The 22,173-nt window shown below is 52.9% G+C and overlaps 7 protein-coding genes across 7 annotated transcripts; 2 read left to right on the top strand and 5 right to left on the bottom strand.

The window, feature by feature from the left end:
- Positions 1–259: 259 nt before the first annotated feature.
- AYL99_07906 (hypothetical protein) lies at positions 260–1,531 on the bottom strand (the record flags this gene model as incomplete). Its single annotated transcript, XM_018839414.1, has 1 exon — positions 260–1,531. One exon carries the CDS (start codon positions 1,529–1,531, stop codon positions 260–262), a length of 1,272 nt encoding a protein of 423 aa, XP_018690535.1.
- Positions 1,532–2,565: 1,034 nt separating this feature from the next.
- On the bottom strand, positions 2,566–3,954 carry AYL99_07905 (phosphatidylserine decarboxylase; the record flags this gene model as incomplete). The annotated part of the gene is made up of 2 exons (XM_018839413.1): positions 2,566–3,856; positions 3,932–3,954. The coding sequence occupies 2 exons, from the start codon at positions 3,952–3,954 to the stop codon at positions 2,566–2,568; spliced, it is 1,314 nt and encodes a 437-aa protein (XP_018690534.1).
- A 675-nt stretch (positions 3,955–4,629) lies between these two features.
- On the bottom strand, positions 4,630–7,953 carry AYL99_07904 (hypothetical protein; the record flags this gene model as incomplete). The annotated part of the gene is made up of 1 exon (XM_018839412.1): positions 4,630–7,953. The coding sequence occupies one exon, from the start codon at positions 7,951–7,953 to the stop codon at positions 4,630–4,632; it is 3,324 nt and encodes a 1,107-aa protein (XP_018690533.1).
- A 1,779-nt stretch (positions 7,954–9,732) lies between these two features.
- AYL99_07903 (hypothetical protein) lies at positions 9,733–11,103 on the bottom strand (the record flags this gene model as incomplete). The annotated part of the gene is made up of 4 exons (XM_018839411.1): positions 9,733–10,034; positions 10,083–10,319; positions 10,369–11,031; positions 11,088–11,103. 4 exons carry the CDS (start codon positions 11,101–11,103, stop codon positions 9,733–9,735), a joined length of 1,218 nt encoding a protein of 405 aa, XP_018690532.1.
- Positions 11,104–14,785: 3,682 nt separating this feature from the next.
- On the bottom strand, positions 14,786–15,921 carry AYL99_07902 (hypothetical protein; the record flags this gene model as incomplete). Its single annotated transcript, XM_018839410.1, has 2 exons — positions 14,786–15,752; positions 15,857–15,921. 2 exons carry the CDS (start codon positions 15,919–15,921, stop codon positions 14,786–14,788), a joined length of 1,032 nt encoding a protein of 343 aa, XP_018690531.1.
- Positions 15,922–17,932: 2,011 nt separating this feature from the next.
- Positions 17,933–20,283, top strand: AYL99_07901 (hypothetical protein; the record flags this gene model as incomplete). Its single annotated transcript, XM_018839409.1, has 3 exons — positions 17,933–18,331; positions 18,388–18,596; positions 18,654–20,283. The coding sequence occupies 3 exons, from the start codon at positions 17,933–17,935 to the stop codon at positions 20,281–20,283; spliced, it is 2,238 nt and encodes a 745-aa protein (XP_018690530.1).
- Positions 20,284–21,193: 910 nt separating this feature from the next.
- AYL99_07900 (scytalone dehydratase) lies at positions 21,194–21,943 on the top strand (the record flags this gene model as incomplete). The annotated part of the gene is made up of 3 exons (XM_018839408.1): positions 21,194–21,227; positions 21,343–21,398; positions 21,467–21,943. The coding sequence occupies 3 exons, from the start codon at positions 21,194–21,196 to the stop codon at positions 21,941–21,943; spliced, it is 567 nt and encodes a 188-aa protein (XP_018690529.1).
- Positions 21,944–22,173: the final 230 nt, after the last annotated feature.

The raw sequence follows: 22,173 nt of genomic DNA, 5'->3' as shown, positions 1-22,173 counted from the left end.
CCCTGCGAGTGTTCATCTTCCTATATCCCATCCCGCTTGCTTGATATGCTCACAGAAAAGAAGCGCCCTGCTCGCTATGAATGCAAAGATGCAGACAAAGCGCCGGGAAGACCAGGTGAGGGCTATCGAAAGACAGCTTCTCCCTAGCCCGTCCCTCCCTTTCCTTGTATATGATTACACCCGCGAAGAAGAAAATCACACCCCAATCATCTTGTGCACCAGATCTTGTCTAGGCGCGTCTCTCGGATCGAACATGAACTCACTTCAAGTCTGGGGCGACGGAAGACGAATGCTCCTTCATCCGCACCATCAGGATCCGGAGCACCTCGTCTTCCCAGTCACTTAGGTCGAGCCACTCGGGCACAATCATGCGGTGTTGCGAGATAAAGATGCTCTCACCCTCGAGAACCTCTTCGCCAAGCTCTTGCCCTTGCTTGGATTTCTTGCTTGCCGACTTGGATCGCTTTCTTTCGGCCAGGGGTCTGGGAACTCTGTCGATCGAGGAGAAGGTCACTGTGCGGCTCATCGTGGTATTTATTTCCGGCGAAGACGCGTCGTGGCCAGCGTCGTCGATGTCAAGACCGCCCGTCTCGGTCGTGGTATCCGACAGATCCTCCACATACTCCTTTGCAGTGGATGGGTCAGCGCCCCTCTCGACATCTCCGTCGATTCCCCCCCGCTCTAGCCTCCTTGCTAACGTCGCCTTCCTGCCCTCCTCCTTGAGGTGCTTCAGATCCACCGGCGTCCACCAGTACACCGGATAGCGTCTTCCGGAGAAATTGTTGATCACAAGCGCACTGGCCAACATCAACATGGCCGCCAGCAGTACAAGGGGCAACAGCCACCACCCCAAATCTTGGATCTCCACGTTCGTCGCCGCCAGCAGTGCAGTAGCGCCGGCAGGTGGGTGAATGGTCTTGGTGAAGCTCATGACAATGGATGCAACCCCAACCGCGAGCGCGCCCGCAAGCCATCTCAGGTCTTGAAACTGGTCGGGCGGTAGCAACAAGAATAGTTTAGTGATGCCCACACCGACGATAGCTGAGAAGAAGTGTCCGAAAACCAAGTTCCTGGGCTGAGCAAGGGGCGATTCAACGGTATTGTACTCCAGAATAGCCGCCGCGCCAAATGAGGCGATAACTATGGGCACTGCGTGGCCCGACAGCTGGGGAAGGGCGAGGAAGACATTTTCGATGATGGCAACGCCGCAAAAGGCACCGACCAGGATTGACAGGTACAGAAGGAAGGTGTGGACGTGATAGGTGTAGAACCACTCCGAAGGATGGAAGTATTCAAGATATGAAGTGGGAAGAAAACAGAGGCAGGGATGGTGTGCAATAGTGGACGATGGAGAGCGGTAGCCGAACCAGTATGAGACCCAAGTAGGCAAGAATCGCAAAGGGTTGCGAGGAACAAAAGGATTGAGGTAGTTGTCGATGTCGAATGGTGGTATAGGCTTCGAGCCGACTTTGTTTGCGGACTGAGAAGGCTGAGCCTTCACAGTGCTATTGACGGGCTGTTGTTGAGGCATGGCGGGCAAGACACTGTCGATGTCTAGAGGAGATAGTCTTGAAAGGGGCGAACTGACCGCTGCCAATGTGGGAAACGCATGGGACACCTGAGTACATATACCTCTATACTCCAGAATATGAAAACAACTTCCGCGGCCGGAGTTGTAGCAGCTCGGGTAAACGATCGGACTAAGTTCAATGTAGAAAAAGTAGCAAGCGCGTGAAGGAGGTCAGGTCAGATCCAGAAAACCTTTCGACCTACCGGGACCACCCACTGGTAAAAGAAAAGTTATGTCAGCCCCGGGGGAAAACAGCCAGGCGACGACTTGAGCCAGAGCAGGGCGTGAGACAGTGTTGGGCGAATCCATTGCTGCATGCAACGTCAGAAATTTTGCCCTTTTTTGGCTGACGGACAACGTCGTTCGTTGTGTGTCAAGTATTACACGAGAGAAATATGGCGACTGGGTAGAGCTGAGTTAATTGTAGTCATGGAAACTCCGGAAAGGGTTTACCAGGAGGCCAATGGCGGGGTGGAGTGCCTCGACTTAAGAGGGCGAGATGAAGAGATCTCTGGGGTAGGGAAGCGAGAATAGAGCAGCATGAGTCCGAAACGGGGTCGATGTTATACTTTAGTCATCCGTGCAATAGGTCATTGCCATTGTGAGGGAGCCATGACTGATGAATGATGTTGTTGAGGTTTGTGGGGGAAGAAAAAGTGAGGTAGGAAATGTCCGCTTTTCGGGTCATGTATAAAATGGGTGTACTCGGTAGTAAAAGCAGCAACAGGTCGTGATCATTGAGCCGGAACACGCGGCCACGGTTTCGTAGAGCGAGACGATGACGTACTGACCACCAGTGACGTCGAAAACCACGCATGGGGCAGACACCCAAGAACGAAGTAGGAAAAAGCAGCAACACCATTCATTCTATGACGTAGTACTGCGATGGTACGAGGATACACCCGGAGCACGTGCTCCTGCGCCTGCGCTTCCTCCCTGCGTCTAAATCCTCCTGCATGTCATGTCAGCCTCAATCTGCCTGGTGTCAACGTCGACTACCCTTTCACCCTCGCCAGCTCACTTCGAACCGGGATGTTGTGCTCGGGATTCGGCTCTGGAAACCCTTCCACGTTAACCCCCTTTCTGAACATCAGGCAATGTGTCGATCCTCCGAAATGGAACATGCCAATCTCATCGCCCTTCTTGACGTGCTGCCCTTCCTTGACCGTCATTTCGCACGTCGACACTTCGCACATACCAATCCCTAGAAACGCCATGAGCCCAATCGCTGGATTGTCTGCTTCAAAGAACATGATTGCCCGAGTGGCCGTGGCTGTCAAATAACCTTGGCTGGTCACTTCTCCCTCATAGTCTGCTGGCTGGTCGGGTTTGAAGTCTTCGAACAGAGGTTCCGAGTAGTAGGTCCCATCCACCACATATGCTTTGACCAGTTTGCCAGACACGGGTGCGTGCCACCGATGATAGCTCAATGCGCTAAGAAAAGCTTGGTATACAGTTCCCCCAACGAACTGCTCCGCCAATGGATCTTGCGCCAACATGTCGACGACTGAATACGGCTGGCCCTTTAGCCAGAAATGGTCTCGGGCTTTGACGTTGCGTGCCACCTTAAATGTCTTGGATTCGCACGCGTTGGCAATCACATTGTCGTCGTCGGGGCTGGCCACGGGTCGGGCTTCCTCCTTGAACAACCGCGTGAAGAAATCATCCCATGACTTGTAACCCATGTGAGGCGCTGCCGGATCGCACTGGAACAACTCCTCGAACTTGTAACTCGTTTTCCCTAAGTTAGCGGTCGTAGTGAGCTCCTCCTCGCCATGCGGACCGAACCAACTTTCTTGTGCACCTTTCTCCAAAACCTTGGCAGACTCAGGGGAGCGAAGGAAATCACCCCAGGCGTTGAGCACCTTCTTCAACATCTTGTTCACGTCTGGATCGAGAAACACTGCATACCCTGAAGCCGTCCCCATGGGCCAGTCGAAGAGGGCGTTGAATGGCAGACCGACCAGCCCAACGCGAGCCGAGCCCTCAGACCACGAAGGTGGTGTTGTCAATATGTGGTTGATGACACGAAGCATGTGGTCGTAGTCGCGGACCTGAGGATGGCCCTGTCCGCGCGGGTCGTTGTTGTAGGGTACCTTATTGGGAACTTGCTCGAACATGGACTCAAACAGCATGTACACTCGGGTGTTGCATTCGATCAACTCCTTGAACTCGACCAGGACGGGGTGGAGTTCTTTGGGATTCTGGTCGACCTTTTGGATGACGCCTCCGAGCCATTCTCGGTGAACTTCGTGGCTGGGGAGCCAGTCGCCCAGTCTCTTCTGTCTGAATGTTCGGCAGGTCAGTGCTGTCAGACATGGCCCCTGGTCAAGGTGGTGGAGGTGTAGGGATTTCTCTTACCTGTGATTGCCTCCGTGCTTCATGGTGAATGGTAAGACTGGTGGTTATGGCAAATAGAGAGAGAAAAAAAGGCGACTCGTACCTCTCTCCACAGGAGAACTTGGGAGGAGGGAAAGGCCTAAGGAAATACTCCTCTGTACTTGGTAGTTAGTAGTGATCTTGGAAGAGTTTTCAAGTTTTGAATCGCTGTGGTACGATGTGTATTGAGTGAAGCAGTGAGTGTCATGACACGGTCACGACTTGCGTAATCGTCTAAACCGTCAATACGTCACTTGGCCCGGGAATCCATCTCCATCGTCATTTTCATGTGCACGTTCATGTTTTCGCACCTTGACTTCTTACTGTATCTTCAGATAAGGAAACAAGAACGACAAACGAGAGTCAAACGTAATGGCCACCTGAACCCCTTTATGACATTTCTGCATGTTGGGAAGTGTGGTGGTATTAGATTTCTGTTGTCTTTTTGCATGGCTAAGGATCCTCTGTATAATCATCCCCCATGAAGCCTGCTTTTCCGTACAGTTCCTGCTGCACAATTCGTGTTGACACTGTTCCCTAAACTCCATAACCCCCCATGTCCTGTTGATGCAAGTCTGATATCGACACGATCCTTGATTCCCATCCAGAGTCCCAGGTGTTTCCAATAAGGTGAGACAAACTGCCAGGTTTCCTTCCCAAGTTTCTTGCCCTCATATCTATCAGTTCCAATTTTGCCAAACACACTCGCAGCCCCCAGTCCCTCCGTCGATCCCTCCTGCTTCCTGGTCGAATCCAGGGTCGTCGCTGATGGTGCCATTTACAAGACCAGGGGCTGCGTTGATCAGAGTCCCTCCAACACTTCTGAACTCTGGCACAATCGTCTTGACACCGTTCTGTATGACCTGTAGTTGGTCAACCCCGTAACAATACACGGCTTTCTTGTTAACATCGCCCCCATGTCGATCAATGCTGATGGTCGTCGGATAAGGGAATGATCCGGGTCGACTGAAATCAGTGGCTGAGCTGCTGCTCCCTGAATTGGTCGAGTTGGTTTCATTGCTGGCAGGCGGTAGCAGTGTTGCTCGAAACGCTGGGCTTGTCCACATGCGGACCAGGAATCTTGTTTGGCTGAAAGTGCATCGCAACCGAGACTGATCGCGGGTGGAGCCCCCGCTTTCGTCCTCAGGGTCAATTCCATTGTCATCTGCAAATTCCGAGGTATTCAAAGCCGCCGTCGAATGCAGGAAGATTGCCTTGTCGTAGTAGATGTAGAACCCGTAATGCTCGTCTGCTTGACCTCTGTTGTACAAGTTGAGGGGTTGCGATGACGGGTATGGGTCATTAGGGAGGAGATTGGCTGGCGCAGCACTGCCATCGCTCAGGACGTCCGGAGCAGGGATGATATCCAAAGAATTCGTCGACTGACGCGTTCGGAGCTTTGAGTTGGTTGTACTGGACGCTGTGGCCGTGGAATTCGACGGGTCAATAGGAAACACCGGAATGAACGTGATGTAGAATGGTGTCTGTTCCCCCTCGAACGGCTGGGTGATGTTATCGGTCGTGTTGCCCATAAAGATCTGGTCTGCGCGGCTTGGTGGCGTCGGACTGGGGTCGAAGAGATCGTTTGTGAAGGGATCACTCGCACGCTTCCTCAGGCGCGGCTCTGACCTCTTCTTTAGCTCTTGTACGGGCACCGTCATGTTCGCTGGTACCGTGCCATTTCGAAAGACAATCTCGAATCGAAGGTTTGGCTGATCTGGAGAGTTGGGAACTATCTCGAACTGCTCCTCCTTGGGCAGAGCACAGCTCCACATTGTATTGGGCCCAACGCACTGGGACTGCTGCTTGACAGCATCCGGTCTGGCTATGGTGGATATGCCGGTGGGAATTGGAGGATAGCCAGTAAGATTCAGCCACTGGCTCTGTATGGGAGTGCCGTCGCCTGTCCTAGTCAAGAAGGTCGCGAGGAGAATACACGCCAGGACCACAAGAAATAAAACAATGCCGATGATGAGTGTCCATCGGCGTTTCTTCTTGTCCGCGCTGTCGTTGCCATTCGCTTTTCTTCGTCGAAGAAGCTTTTTCAATTTGCTTATCAGACCGTCCTTGGTAGGGTTTGGTTCTTGGGCGACAGACGCTTCCTGTCTTGCAACTTCTTGCTTTTGACTGACTTCTTGAGTGGATGCGGTAGATTCGAGTCGTTCCATGGCCTCTCTTCTTGCTTCCCGAACAGCGTTATCATCTTCATTTGTGAATCTTTCACTATAAAACGTGTGGTTGTGGATTGTGATCGATGGTGGCTGCGTTGGCGCCGACGGTTGCTGCTGATCTGATGGTATTGTTTGCTCCAGCAAACGTGGTTGACCAGCTTGGTGGTCAATCTGGGTCATGGGAACGGCACCCTGAGATGTCATCGTATGCTGCATTGCTGGAGAGACGGGCCCGGGTGACAATACTGGTGGTTGACCCGCGACAGCAGCGATACTAGGATAATGAGCTTCGCGACGAGGTTGTACCGTGTCCGGCACCAACCGCTCTTGTGCCTCCCGGCCTTCAGCTACATGTTGCATTGCTAAGGCAGACCCTTGCTCTCGTGGTTCCCCTTGGCTGATACCCGGACTTTCCACAGACTTTGCCTTGACAACCGCGGCGGTCTCTGCTTGTCTGACGTTAGGTGACAGTTCTTCAGGCTCCGTGTGGACAGAAAAACCACGCCCCAGATCTCGCTCTTCATAATTAGGAACGTGAGCATCCATCTCAACATCCTCGTCCACTTGCATCAACCCAGGAACGCTCTGTGAAGGCTCAAAGGCGACTTCTTTGTCGAAAATGGAATGTAGCTTTGGCAGTTTGCCGGCACAAGAATGATTTTGGCATTCAAAGTATGGAACGCCCGTCAGTTGTTCGACAGCACATGCATGATAGTATTCTGCTGCAAGTCCTTTGTTAATGTCGACGAGAGCCCATGCTGGAATTGGGTCGTCATCTTGTACGAAACCACGAGTTTGGCCAAGATCAGGTTGAGGTAGGTTTTCTGAAGGGGAATGGACCTTTTCATCTCTTTCTCTTTCCCATGTTGTCCACCTAGACCAAATGCTTGCTCTGGCACTGGCCAGACCGAGCCGTCGAGGTGTTTCTGGAGATTCGGAAGTCAAAGGAGAAACAATATCACTTTTGGAAAGCCGTACGTCGTGCGGCAGCGAAGGAACGGGAGGCGTCTCCGGACTCTTGCTGTTGGATTTCTCCACTATCGTCCCCTTCCTCGAAAGCATGGGCGAGAGCATAAGGTTCCACCAACCCTGCGATTTGTGTCGCCTGCTTTCCAAGTCTGACGGGAGAATTCGTTCTTGGCTATCAGATGACATCCTCGGCATCTCTTCCAAAGATCGACGATCTCGTTCGTCGTCACTATCATAATTCGCAACGTACTTTTGGTAAGATGCTTGAGGTGACTGAACAATGCTCGCGCCTACCGTTGGCTGAACTTGGTTATCGCGTTGTGCATGTCTTGATGGGATCTTTGGCACTGGAGGCAGATTGCTGTGCTGAATCAGCATTTCACTGCGTGTGTGTGGAGAATACATGTTCGATACAGGGCGGCCTTTGCCGAAAAAAGGCGGTTTCCACGAGTCTGTTTCTTCGGCTGGAGTAACCACAATTGCCGGTGTGTCGGGCGTGTTCGCGGAGTAGGCAGTACTTGCTCCACCGGCAGAATGGTGTGCATCCAATTCATGTTCAGGGACACTCATTCCTATAACGATTGATCGAGCGCCCGGGGAGTAATCACTCATGGCGTTAGCGGGTCCTCGCAGCTCCTCCTCTTTAGCAATCCCACGAACTTGTGATCCAGCATCTGTCATTCCCGCGGCCCTCGACTGCTTTTTCGCCTTTCGCGCTGCTTGCGACTCTTGCAGTTTTGAAACGGCTTGTCGGGCAATGATCCTCTTCAAGTTCTCAACCCTCTGATTTGGTGAACCGTCCACATCATGATTCGCAAGAAGTTCGGGCACCGAGTGGCTTACATGTTCAGCTTTAGCCGACATGATGGATGTGGTGTATCGCGGGCCAAATCGAGGTCTTTGAGATTGTACTTGGTCGATAACAAATCCGTCAGTTTGGGCCCTTTTCGCCTGCCCTGAGAAATTGGTGACAATGTTCAGTCCTGGTCGAGACTTTTTATCGGTGCGAGATCCGGCCGACTGCGGCTGTTGCTTTCGCCGGCTAGATTGCTTGCGACTTGGTCGTGAGTATTGTCCATTTCTGGTCGTTTCTTGGCTGTATCTCTCAAGATGGAACTCATCTTGTCCACTTGATGATCCAGTGTCATCATCGGAACAGCTGGAAGCGAAGGGGTTCGGGGAAAAGAAGGCTTCGTTTGGTGCTAATGTTGTGCCGCCATGGATGGGTTTAAATGTCGTCAGAGTTTCTTGATGAGGCGACGACAATGGGAATGCGGGAACAGAGCTAGGTTGCCGATGCTCCAACTCCGTCCTCTTCAACGCTGCACCTTGGCTGCGGGAGCTTTCGAAACCGACAACCATTATTGCTAGTGTAAAATATCTGGAGAATTTGACCACGTGTGGAGGGAGATGTAAGGGGAAAATTTGGCATGGCTTTTTTTCATTCGATCAAGGATCGAAAGGGGTTTTTAGGCCTGTCGCTGCAGCCTGGTGTTCATTGTCATCGCTTTTGAGTCAACTATAATTTGTCTTTGGTGAAGCAACCAGCGAGGCTGTTTCAAGTCGAGAGATTGAGTGTCTCGCGGGTCTGAATGGATCCTGTCCACGGAATCAGTGTAGATTATTTTACAAAACCTGAGGATAAGAAAGAAATAACAAAAGGAAATGACAATAGGAAACAGGTAAGAGTGATGTGAAGAAGAAGTGAAAGTTCCTCGTCGCATCATTATTTGACCTGATCAGAGGCGGGGTCGGTCTGGCAGAAAGGGATTGGTAGAACACCTAGTTCGACCATGTTTACAACCACAGAGGTCCATCCGCATCCGGTGGGGGTCATTCTCAGACGAAACTCCTCTGGGGCCTGTCATGCCCCATTGTTTGTCTGAGGCTCTGGTCCGCGACACGTTTCCTTGGATCCGAGCTTGCGGCGAGCAGAATGCCCCAAACATAGATCTCGACGGCTAGCCAGGAATATCGCATGGCATCTAGCCTGGCGGCTAGGCCGCTCTTCAGATCTGATTCCCTTCAGGTGGGAAGGCAGACGATGACTGGAGGAAGAGAAAACGAGGTCGAAACTACGCGCGCGGTCAGTAATGTTTGATAACTTTGTGGAAGCTCTGGGAGCCAATCAGAGCCACGAACGGCGGGCTTACATAAAGCTTAATGTTTCACAAGGCTGCGACACCTGAGATGCAGCCTCAAAGATTATGGCTAATGAAATCGGTAATGAAACGGTAGTGATATGTGGCTTTGCATCTCCAAAATTCATATACAGAGACCGTATCGGCCGTAGTCTGACGAAACTCCCACTTATCTAACAGTCTGGAAGCATGTCTGTTGCTTCGACCTCGAATAGGTGTCGCAATCCTGTAAATGCGACAGCATGGGCTTGACAACTGTCCAGCCCTAAACGATTTTGCTCCATTTCCCGAAAAGCATATCCCGTTGACCATGGTATCATGATTCAATGATCGATCCTACCCCTTGGAGCCCAGAAAGTCGTGCCTCTTCTTTGAATGTCCGAGGCTTTTGGCTGACAGCTCCACAATTCCAGTGTAATGCACAGAAGAATCAAAATATCCCAAAAAGTAACCCAAAGAAAAGATAGCGAGACTTGGGGGCCCAGAGCCAGAAGAAATAGCGCTACCGCCGGTCATCATATTGTATGCCTTGCATCGAGGTGGTGCTCATTATCGGCGGAAGCGTCCGTGTTGGCTCGTTGGGGCCGTCAATGTGGTTGTTAAAGTGAGGCGCGTATCCGAGGGGGCTCTGTGGCATCACTGTCGGTGGAGGGGGAAAGGAGCCCTGAGGTTGCTGGATTCCCTGCATTTGTCGACTCATTTCGTGCATCTTGGCTTCAAGTTCAGCCATCTTCATCCGCTGGCTTTCAAACTCGGCTCGTGCTTGCTTATTCTGACTTTCAAGCTGTCCAATATAGTCAATAGCTATCGAAGGTTAGCGTCTATGCTGTTGCCGTTGCGATATTTCCTTACCTCGTGACAACGTTTCCCACTTGCTTGACTTGTTATTTTGACTGGCTGGTAATCGACTCCTCAGCAATTCAAAACAATCCTTCATCTCACTTCGTCTCTTGCGCTCGGCTAACTTATGAGTTACTCGCAGTTCTGGTGTGCGACTGTAGGGGGTGGTTCCATTGGGAGAGTCAGGATCGCCTCGAAGACTGTCTAGTTGTTTGTGTTGTAAACTGTGATGGTGAGCTTCGGGTAATTCTGACATTTGTTAGATTTGACACCAGTCTCACGAATCTTGCACGCTTACCTTGCTGCCCCAATGGTAATCTGCTGGATTCCACTGTCAAAATGCTGCTGGAGAATGAGTCTGCGAAACTGTTCCGGCGCGAATACGTTGAAGGAGGTCTGCCTGGCGGCCGAGGCGCGTCCGGATCGGGGAATGCATATGCCTGGCCTCGAGTGGGCGCTTCTGCACTGTAAACTTCCTGTTTCGGGTTCTCGAGAATCGGAGGTGCTACTCGTCCCGCAGCGAAACCACCTCTTCCACCGCGATTCGATCCGAAGGACGAGATTGGCCCGCTCATGGTGGAATACCGGCCGCCTCCCCCGCCATACCCATTTGTCTGAATACCTCGCTCCCTTTGCAGGCCGGAGACGAGAGACGTCTGCGAGGCATTGGTGCTTGTATAGGGGGATGTTGGACCGAGCCCGAGATTGTTCATGCCTGTGTGTATGCTGTTTGAAGCAACGCTGCTCCTCCGGGAGTCGTCAAAGTCGCCGCTACCTCTATTTGGATGGGGGCTCGGATCTGACGTTGGCGGTGGGAGGCCATTGGGTTGCGGGTGTAAGCCACCGTTGAAAGGGGCTGGAGGCGCGGATGGGTTATCCGGAGTGTAAGGTGAGGTTCCCGCACCGGTTGGCGAGTGGGCAGAGTTTAGGTACGGCATCGAATTCGTCGAAGATCCTGATACTAGGAGTAGAGGATTAGCAAGGCGACTGGCATTTGGCAGGGACCAGAACACTGACGGGTACCAGGAGTCATCCAACTCCCTGAATCTCTCTGAGGCGGATGGATGGAGAGGTCTGAGGGCGCCCTGTCTAGCGGCTGGACAGGGAGTTTTGAGGTCAAAGAAGCTATCGATGGCAGTGTTTGAGGCAGGCTGGGAGGGGGATTCGACTCCCAGGGGCGGTGGCTCGTAGTCTCCATCATGTCAAAGGCTGTTGATGCGTATGTCGAATATGATCAGCTCAGATGGCGAGCAAAGACTGCCCAATTGCGCATATGGCGCTCAAGCCCGGTTGGAAAGGCCTCTGACTCGTCAATCGAAGCGCTCTCGATTCCGAAATTTATTGGACCGTAAAATGCGATAAATAAAACGTCGGGTGTATTGTGGTGGAAAGGTGATCCAGGGACGCTGACACCGCAGCAATAAGTGGCACAAAGCTCTCAAGGAAAGATGCGACGACCCAGCGCAAAACGGGACCCAGGATCGAGTGACGCGGGCGGGATCAATGCGCTTCGCAACGTGGGAGCCAAATTCGATCGTTGGATGGCCGTGCTTAAGGATTCAAGATCTGGACCATCCAAGTGTCGAATGTATTGTGCTCCAACTGCCAGAGTCTTTACGAGAAGGTCTGTGCCAGATCGGAGAGCGCCCGAATCCGGTGTCTTTCCAAACCTTCGCAGGTCTCGAGGTCTTGTTCAAAAAACGTGGAGCGGGAGATGCTGTGGAGCCAAATCGAGGGTATGCAGGTTGCCAGAAGAAAAGGCTGCGAGGAGGGAGAGATTCAACCTGGCGAGTTCGCGGGATCGGGTGTCGCACAGAGGAGCGGTCGGCGGGAGATGGCAGAGGAGGGATGTGATCTGGTTGCGGTTGACTGATGAGAAGTTCAAAGATGATCGATTTGAGTCGGCGAGATCTGTCTGAGATAGCGACCTTGAGGGGCAGACCAGAGGTGGCGCCAGGAGAAGAGCAGATCAAGGAGAGCGTGAGGTTGGGTTCGACCCCAGAGGATCGGAGGAGGGATATTCACTTTCTGCAGAGGGTCCGGAGAGTAAGAGGAGCGCAGGTGGGCGCCGCACAGAGACAGGGGGTGCAAATGATAGGATGGGATATTCTGTCGATGGGATGGTCAAAGCATGTACTCTGTATACTTTCGCTATAGCAGGAGGGAAAAAAGGTTGAGCCAAAGGCCAAAGCCGAAAACAAGTTTCAAGAGGCAAAAAGAGTACGTTGCAGAAGAGTTAGAGAGAGAGTCGAACGTGGACGTGGAGATGGAGATGGAGACGGCACGCCCAATCCAATGCCATGGCAGTGGACAAATCCACCCTTTCCATTTTGGCATACGATACTGGATCAACCCGTCAAATCAGGTACGTGGTGGTCGAATCCGAGTCGACAAGGTAGAGACGTTCTTTGACTAGATCGGGGCTATCCATTGGAACTGGGGAGCTCTGGTCCGGTGGTGGTTGCTTTGGGCTGCTTGGTGCGTGGGTTTGCCTGGTGGCCCCCCGGCTTTCTCCTCGTCACCTCTTCCCTTTTGTAGGGTCGACTAGATTGAATTAGGTATTTGCGGTGGGCATAACACTTGAACCAGGTACCCCAAAGGAGGTATCTACTGGTGGCCTACGTGCTACATGATGCTGTGAACGGTCTATCAACGTTACTTCGGTGGCTATTAGGGGCGATGCCACTCTTTCTAAAGGCAAAGAAGACGGTTGTTGCATGGTGCCGCGTGAGAACCAGTTACTGGAGATCTGTGTCTGACATGAGAAACGTGGGAGGACAAACAGCAAAGAAACGAGGTAACGAGGTAACTCTCCCCATTATTGTTGTGAGGGACACCGGGTCCCCTGAGGCCTGAAGGGGGGCTCCCTTAGGTATTGGTAGGTATGATTGCTACCCGGGCCAAGGGCTGTGGCCCACCCCACCATCACCATTGCCCGCCGCGTCAACTCTACTGAGGTAGGCAGGCACCAGTACCTTGTCCCTTCTACCTACGAGTAATACAGCACATACCTGCCTACCTGGTGATTAGCAGGTATTTACTCGTAGCCATGGGTGCTCGAAACATCCCCGTAGGTGCTTCTTCTAGAGGGTCCTACTACTTGGGAGGTGCCTATCCCAGCGATTGCTGGACCCTGTCTGTTTCTTCGGTCTGCCGCTTCCAGTATCCGGAGTGGATGCGCGAGGACCTCGTAGCTGGCCCACGTGCCGTCTTGTTTCTTGTCGCATCTTTGACCTTCTCGGCCCCCTCATTGTTGCATGCTGCCATGTATCGTACTACCGACGAATCTGCACGCAAATCCTTGCCCAAACCACCGTTGTTCTCTGATGTGCGACGCGTGGCATCCTCGTGTGAGCAAGATGCTCTCAACCAGTATCATCAGCTCACCCGGGTCGATCACACTTTTCTGTTTGCCTCTTTGTGACAGCGAGAATTGTGCGAAAGAAACTCACTTAATTGTCCTCTGCTCAGCGGCGAGCGCCATCTCCCCGCCCGGTCACAAGCACCCCATTCACTCCGTATTCCAGCTTCTGACAGGGAGCCGAGCACGTCGCATGTCGGCAGTTCAATATTAAGGTGTCAACTATGCTGCATTGGGGCCTGGTCGCCGACCACCTTGTGGTGGGTGGCCCCTAGGTGGCCCCTATCCCGAGTGATAAAGGGTCCATCTCATGTCTCCATGCCTGGTCCCGGCTCTTCCCCAAGGAACTAAAAGTGCTAATGTGACTGGAACTAGGCACTGGCCGCACCCGACGGTGCTCTGTCGAATCCTGCAATCTTTGCCTATCATGAATCAGCATGGCCCTGGAGACGATCTTTACCTGTTATATCCACCTCTAAGCCTCACTTTCTGCCACTATTGATGGCCAGAACCCACGGGCATGCCAAATGAGATGTAGGGACGGTCAGATAGAAACGTCCTGCCAAAACCATTGCCACATGTTGGATAGAAGAGGGCCAAAACAAAGTCCTGGTGGCGCTACAAAAAGCCAGCACAAGTATCAATGATTGTGCGGATCTCCGTGCCCAGAGCCGAAGATTGCTCACTGTGTCCATACGACCAAGACCATCCACGATACCATCCTCGCCCGCTCGATGACGTCCGAAACACGAGCTCCAAGACACTCATCTTGCTCCCCTTCCCTGAGTGCAGCATTAGCCTGGCTTGTGGTCTTCCCGATCCCGCTTGCCGGCAGAACAGGGGCGAATCAATTCGAGAAGCTAGATGTTTGGCGCAGGGGAAGTACCACGTGGCAACGGCAGCTAGTCGAATTCCCTTTGCGTCGAGCAGTCGCGAATCCGTGCTCGCCAGTACAGACGTGCTCAGACACGTCGCGACAGACACGCCTGCCGTTGTGGAAACACGAAGTTTTGCTCCGTGATGGAGACCCTATATTATTACCCGCGCTTTGCCATGGAGTCTAGTCACCAAACGTGATGCCGCTTAAAGCTTGGACCACCTTGTGGCTTGAGATAGCTTGAGACAAGGCTGATGGGAACGGTACGATGATCCGGAGCCGGATTTGCAGATTGCGAATTCGAGTAAGTCGGCTTCGCTTTCTCATCGTTTAGCAACTACTACGTACGTCCTCAGAGCCTCCTGAATGGACCCCTGCCGCAGCCAGACGTCTCTGACCCACAGCATCCCCTTCAAAGCGATCTGCGGGTGTGTAAGTACGGGAGTACCTCGTATGTTGTGGGTGCTAGATGGCATTTTAAGTCGATTGCATCTTTTCAGCGTCGCACAAGTCCTCCACCGTGTCCTTCAGCGTTACTCTGAGGGGGGTGTACTTGATACCCAAGACTTTCTCTGCCTTACTTCCGTCCAATTGGTATACTGGTTCTCGTTTACCCGGATTTCCTCGTGGTATGCGGTCCCGGATATGTGGGCAGTCATCGCGGAGAGAATCCACTGCTGTTTGATAGTCGAAGTGGGAACCGACAATGAATCGTTGGCCACCTGCCTCTTCCAATTCGTAGGCGCGCAGATGGGCGAGGGCAACATCTCTAACATCTGCAAAGCCTGCAAAATCAATGGGCGGTACTTCTTTGGCAGTTCCCTTGACGAGCTTCCAGATCGCCTCTGTCGACTCATTCAGGTGATCCAGAGACCTTATTCCAGCCAGTGAAGGGCCGAAAATCCACGGTGGGTTGATAGCAGTGAAGGAGAATGATGGCTTGTTCTCCTTGATCCATTCCCAAGCGGCCTTCTCTGCCAGGGCTTTGGCCGCGCAGTATGTGAAACCACCGTTGGACGAGTTCTTGGCCTCCTCATATGTGGCAGGGTTCCAATCTAACTCGGTATACGTATAGCCTGGGCGAAGACCTTGGCTGAGGTCCAGGACACAGGCAAAGGAGGCCGTCAGCACGATACGGCGTAAGATCGAGCCCTGGGTAGCCCCAGCTCTGAGGACGTTCAAGATCCCGTTAATCGAGGGTTTGAGGAGCTCTTCTTCGTTGTCCTTGGGGTTCAAAATGAAAGGGTTTGCCGTGTGGACAACTCCTGTCACTCCCTTGACTGCCTCGTTAAGAGCATCGGTGGCCGCCATATCGGGAACGATGATGAAGGATAATTGATCGGCGTACTTCGCATGGGCCTGCTTTATGCCAGCAATTGACCTCTCGGACCGGACAGTCCCCCGGACGCGATATCCGGCTTCCAGGAATGTGTGAGCAATGTGCCTACAACACAAGTCAACGCAAGAGCTATAGCCGAAGCCAGGTCTAGGCAGCAGTGACCCCTCGCCACGCAGGAGACCAGACTATGCATCAGGGACACGACTCACGAGGCCACGAATCCTGAGATACCCGTTATGAGAATGGTCTCTTCCTTTGGGGATATGGAGCCCATGTTGATGAATTCAGCGGAGGATAGAGGCAAGGGAAGGCTGTGATGTGATCGGCACGGCGAGTGTCGCAATATTCGTCTATTCGATCCGCGTACCTGTGTCAAGAACTACTCAGGGTGGTTGGAGTCTTTTATAGGCCAAATATGCCAGTACCGGGATCTAGCGGTTGCAACCTCTTTGCTCATCTTCGATCATGGGCACCATTACTTCTGCGCCCATCTACATGCTGACGAAGTCATCCGACATTGATAGTGCAAGGGGACATTCTGACATCGACGTCGCTTCACTTGACAACCGTTGACTTTTCTGGGCGACAAACTGGCCAACGAGGACGCATATAACCCTTGTCATAACAGGTTAAGTCAGTCCACTTGATGGTTGAACTTGACCAATTACTCGCTACATCGGACACAAAGGCTGATAACTCCCCCAAGAGCCAAGGTCGGCCGATAACACGGCGTTTGCGTTCTCTCCGCCTAGACAATGTCTCGCTGACCAACGGGCAGGTGCGGCCGCGGAAGCCGCATTTTTATACCGAGTCAAAAGGCTGTGTGATTGAGTCAACCCAGCTGAAGGTGTCGCTGACTCAAGAACGTGCCCAGACCTCAACACGAACAGCCAAGAAAACATGAATATGAATCAGCAAACACAAGCTGCACCGTCGTCCTGATGACAAGAATGCAACTGATTCGCGAGCCGATAGGAAGGGGCGGACAATGCGCAGGACAATGAGCCGGCACCATATGCATGGTTTCCAATGCACTCCAGTAACGGTAAGTACGATCTGCTCAACGCAGCACCAGGACTCCCAACCCACTACAGCGGTGCTACAGAATATAGCCTGCTGGCAGGCATTTTGGTGTTGGCGGTATTGTTCTCAGCGGCACCGGGGAGGGCTTTTGAAGACCTCTCCGAGGACTTTACTCGAAGCTTCAGTGGCAACCCAAAGTTCTCCTGTGTTCAGCCCGTTGGACTTGTACAAGTTGATGCTACCGCACCAAAATGTCGTTTAGCTCTTCGAGCCGCGGAATCTTGGATCGTTGCACTGCCGCCATCCACCGTCTTTGGAGGCGCCACCCACTGGTTTGTACCTATCACTAGCCTTGCACGGACTACAGCCTAGTTGCCGAAGTGCTACCCCACAAATCAAAAGTCCGTTGTCCTCAGCCTCATTAGGCTCACTAGCAAGGCAAAATCTGTTGTCCCCGTGCAGGACCGATAGCAGAGCTGTGAGAAGTGGACATATGACTGTACCTCAGCAGAATGGAACGATCGAGGTGCAAGTCCTAGGGTTCGCTCGATTGGTCCAAGAATGTTTCCACAACGACATATCCTCATCAGAGCAGGACAAGTACATTGGAACTCGGTCCTTGTGGTCTATTCACCGGTTCGTGACCAAATCTACCACGTTGCTATGCAGCGTTTTTCTGCTCGATGGGATCCATCATTCTGCGAAACTCCCGTGCAGTCATCGGCTGTCACAGCCTCTGGATGCTAGCAAAGTCTGTCGAGCTAGATGAGTCTACAAACTGCCTTTATCTTGAAACTAATGGACCTCGACTCCGCGAAAGAATTGTCTTGGTTCCGCAATGAAGATTTGAATATCCACACAGATCAGCCTGGGAGGCTTCACTGCCTCATCGACAAATGCTATTCGAAGGCAGTAGCCCACCCCGTTCGTGACTCATGAGCCTGTACTTTACATATTCTTGCGAGCTTTTCAGATTATTTTGACTGCGAGAACTGCCTTGTGCCAGAGTTGAGGTCTGAGAAAGCACGGCAAATTGCATTTCATCGGAGGCTAGCCACACCTTGCCTCCTTATTCCAACAAAGAGAGCACCGACACGACAAGGTACGCGGTTTCAAGAGCAGGCACATCCAGTCGGAAACTGACACAAGAGCAAACATCAGAGCAAACCAGCACAGTGACCAGCAGTCTTCGTCTTTTGCTGGCTCATGAAATGCTTTCCGCATCCCTACAAGATCCTGCCCCCCATCCATCGACAAACACCATGAGCGGCTCTACAGCCAACAGCATCTCGTCCGAAGGCTTCACCATGGTGGATCATCCCTCCGCCCTTGCACTACGCCCGCGCTCAACACACATACGAGACGATACCATTGCTGAAGTTCATCCCCTCAGAGACAGTGATGCCTTCATAGTGTCTGTCCAGCCACCGCGAGTCCCACAGCAAGGTCTCAAGCGCGTCTCTTGCGACATTGTGCTTGTCATCGATGTTTCTGGTAGCATGGCGAGCGCGGCGCCCCTCCCGGATGTTCAGGACAAGAATGAGAGGGAGGCAACAGGACTGAGTGTTCTTGATCTCGTGAAGCACGCTGCAAGGACGATCCTGGAAACTCTGGGTGGGAATGACAGACTGGGTATCGTGACCTTTTCGGATGATGCAAAGGTGAGATGAACTCAGGATCCGCTCCGTACGCGCAATACTTACAGCAAGACTAATAGATCGTTCAACCTCTCACATTCATGACGCCGGGCTCAAAGAATGCGACATGGAAAAGCATCGAGAAGCTCCGTGATGAGGCATGCACCAACCTCTGGGCGGGCATCCGTACTGGGCTGAGCTTGTTCGCGAAGGCGCCACTTGTGGACAACGTACAAGGTCTTTACATTCTGACCGATGGTCAGCCCAATCATTTCTGTCCGAAACAGGGGTACGAAGCCAGACCTTGACTACGAATATCGATTAATGGGTCGCTGATTGAATACAGGTATGCTGCGAAGCTCCGTCCCATGCTAGAGTCCGCAGCCAGCGAGAGACCTATCATACCTACCATTCACACATTTGGATTTGGGTACGCCATCCGCTCGGGACTGCTGAAGGCGATTGCCGACATAGGCCTGGGTACTTATGCATTCATTCCTGATGCTGGCATGATTGGCACAGTATTCGTGCATTCGGTTGCCAATCTTTACACAACATTTGGCGTGTCTGCCACGTTGAAAGTCACGCTGTCAAAGGACGTCGCGGTAGAAACAACACCAGATATGACGTTGAGTGCTGGAGAAAGAGAACACCTGTGGGATTTGGGCAACATTCAGTACGGCCAATCTCGGGAGGTGGTGTTTGTGTGTCCGCAAGGTATACCTGGCGACACCGTCATTACCGCAGCACTCAGATACAAAGCTACCGACGGAGCTTCTCATGGGTTTCAGAGCCGTGCAGTGTTTTCGGACAAGACAGTGAAGCCTCAAATCTGGGTTGAATACCATCTGCGCCGAGCTCAAATCTGTGGGCTCATATCCCGTCTCTTTCCCTTGGGGGACGAAGGCGAACATCCGGCCAGCATGGACAGAGCTTCTGTCGTCGAAGCACAGAAAACCCTGCACGACATAGCCACGTCAATGCAACAATCTCCGAATAGAGATGCAGCTGCGCTCAAGGAGCTCCTCAAGGAGCTTATCGGTGATGAACCAGCAGGTCAGATCTCCAAAGCCCTCACCTGGACTCCGGGTAAGAACTATTGGCAAAAATGGGGTCGTCATTATCTACCCAGCTTGCTCCATGCACATGAGCATCAAATGTGCAACACGTTCAAAGACCCCGGCGTGCTGCTATACGGCAAAGATAGCCCACTCTTTCTCAAATATCGCAGCGAGCTCGATTCCGCTTTTGACGAACTCCCGGCGCCGAAACCGTCTCGCCCCCTGACAGTGGTATTCACATACGGCCCCACTGGCAATGTAACGGGAACAAAAACCATTCAACACCGAAACGTCTCAATGAGCAGCTACAACTCGGCGGCAACACCTTGCTTTGAAGGCAACTGTACCATTTTGATGGGCGACGGGACCACGAAAGCGCCGATCAAGAGTCTCAAGGCGGGGATGATGGTGTGGACGCCCATGGGGCCACGACCAGTCGCTGCCGTTTTGAAGACGAGAGTCCACGGCCATACGCAGAAGCTGTGCCGCGTCAGCGAGTTACTGGTCACCCCATGGCATCCAATCAAGTATCAAGGACGATGGCGATTTCCCAACGACATTGCCGAAAGCATTTTGTCGTTTCAAGGCAGTGTCTACTCCGTGTTGCTGGCTCCGTACCACCACTCCAGCGGTCACGCTGTCCAGATCGGAGGTCAAATCTGTGTCACCTTGGGTCATGGCCTCGTCAAAAGCAGCAAAGACGACATTCGCGGGCACACTTTCTTCGGCAATTACCAGCGTGTAGCAATGAGCCTGTGGCGACTACCTCTGGACAAGAAGGGACGCTTCAGATGTGGTGGGATGCTCCGGAACGCTCAGACGGGCCTGGCTTGTCGATTTCTGAAGCCATCTAGGGCTACTATTAGCGTCACGAAAAGAGTGCGGTTGGGGACGAAGATGAGGTGCTTTGCCTGAACAGCGGAGCGGGACAAGAAGCTAGGCTCTCACAGAGCACGGGTCGCCACTCTTGCCAACCGCAGAGAACTCTGGATCGGCAGGTTGTGGACGATGGACTTGAATTGTGAGGCTGCTCCAGGTTATAAGGGGCGTTTCTCCTCAGCCTCGTCGCTTGGCCTGGTGCCAGTCTGATAAGATGCCGCTCTCGCGACAGAGGCTGCCAACGATCTGACATGATGGGAGTGGGCTGTTGCCTCAGTGCTTAGTTCAGTGCTTGCCATCAATCACAAATCATTCATTTGTTCAGCCATTCTTGTCGTGCTTTGCGGATTACTCAGGGGGAGGGCGGAAGGAGGCGAGAGGGACTCCGCGGCGGCGGCGTTGGCAGTTGCTGTGGTTGCTGCTGGTTGTTCCCAAATATGGCACCCGCTCCGTTAAGTGAAAACTATTATTGCGAGTTAGTCGCTAGTTTCTGGGCATCGGACCCCGCGCCCTAACGCCCGGGGCGCCCTACCACCCCTCCTAGCACCCGTAGCACCCCTGGAAACGCGCCTAAACACCGTCACACCCTCCCGTTGGCTTTCCGCCTTAGCGTCCGTCTCTTGCAGATGTTGCTCAGGAACAGCTGGTCCTGGCTGGCCCAACATAGGCCAACCGTCGCACGGGCGGGCGACGCTAGGTTCAGACTGGTGTGGATGGAGTGGACTCGCTGCACGTGTGCATAGCGGAAATAAATAAACCAAGGAGAGCGATACATGAGAAACGGCTCTAAAGGGGCGGTGTGCAAGAAAGAAACCCGCCCTCGTTCCCTCCTCCTTCCCCCTCCTCCTATATCTGTCCCTCCCTCCATCTCATTTCTCTTGAATTCCCCTCGCACGCGACACTCCTCCTCTACATCACCGTTCCGTTCAATTTGCTGCTTTTCGCCATGGCGTCAAAGGACAAGTTGATTTCTTGGGAAGGTGAGAGAGATTCGTCCCCACGACCTCAATGGAGAACGAGTCTCCGCCCGCTCTGTCCTGGAGCTTTCCTTGTGTGTCATCGACGCTGACTGCCGTGTCCTTCTGGGCGCAACAGATTACCAGGGCTGTCTGAGAGCCTACTGGGAGTGGGCGGAGAGCTACGATTCCAAGGTGAGTGGCCTCTGACTGCAACTCTCTTCCCCGTCAACGCCATCTCACTGACGCCTCTTTGCTTCCAGGACTGGGCTCGCCTGCGCAAGATCGTCGCCCCTACCGTCCGCATCGACTACCGTTCCTTCTTGAACAAGCTCTGGGAAGCCATGCCCGCTGACGACTTCATTGCCATGATCTCCGATCCCAAGGTGCTCGGCGACCCGCGCCTGATGACCCAGCACTTCTGCGGCGCCAGCACGTGGGAGAGGGTCTCGGACACCGAGATCATCGGATACCACCAGCTCCGTGTCCCTCACCAAAAGTACACAGATGCCACCCGCACCAAGGTCCTCGTCAAGGGACATGCGCACAGCAGCAACATGCATTGGTACAAGAAGGTCGATGGGGAGTGGAAGTTTGCCGGGTTGAACCCCAACATCCGGTGGGGCGAGTACGACTTCGACAAAGTGTTCGAGGAGGGCAGAGAGGAGCTGGGAGACAGCGAGAAGGAGAAGATTGCAGACGAGGTGGCCAAGGCCGCCGAGGGTATCCCTTCCAAGTAAAAAGGGAGGGTGTTTGAGGCTGACTACGATGGAACCATGCCTGCAGAGAACAGCATACGCCCACACAGACTGATGGGAAAAGTACCTGGCCTAGGATTACGACGGACATAGGATTGCTGCGAAACGAATACAAAGATTTTATTTTCTGGAACCTCCACACTTGATCCTTGACCAGCGCGGGATTTAGGTCGATCGGCCCTAGACGAGCTGCATGAGGATATTTTTATCCC

Source organism: Fonsecaea erecta (assembly GCF_001651985.1).
Source record: "Fonsecaea erecta strain CBS 125763 chromosome Unknown Scaff7, whole genome shotgun sequence".
In the NCBI taxonomy this organism is placed as follows: Eukaryota; Fungi; Ascomycota; class Eurotiomycetes; order Chaetothyriales; family Herpotrichiellaceae; genus Fonsecaea; species Fonsecaea erecta.
This window is presented reverse-complemented; position numbering and strand designations above follow the sequence as displayed.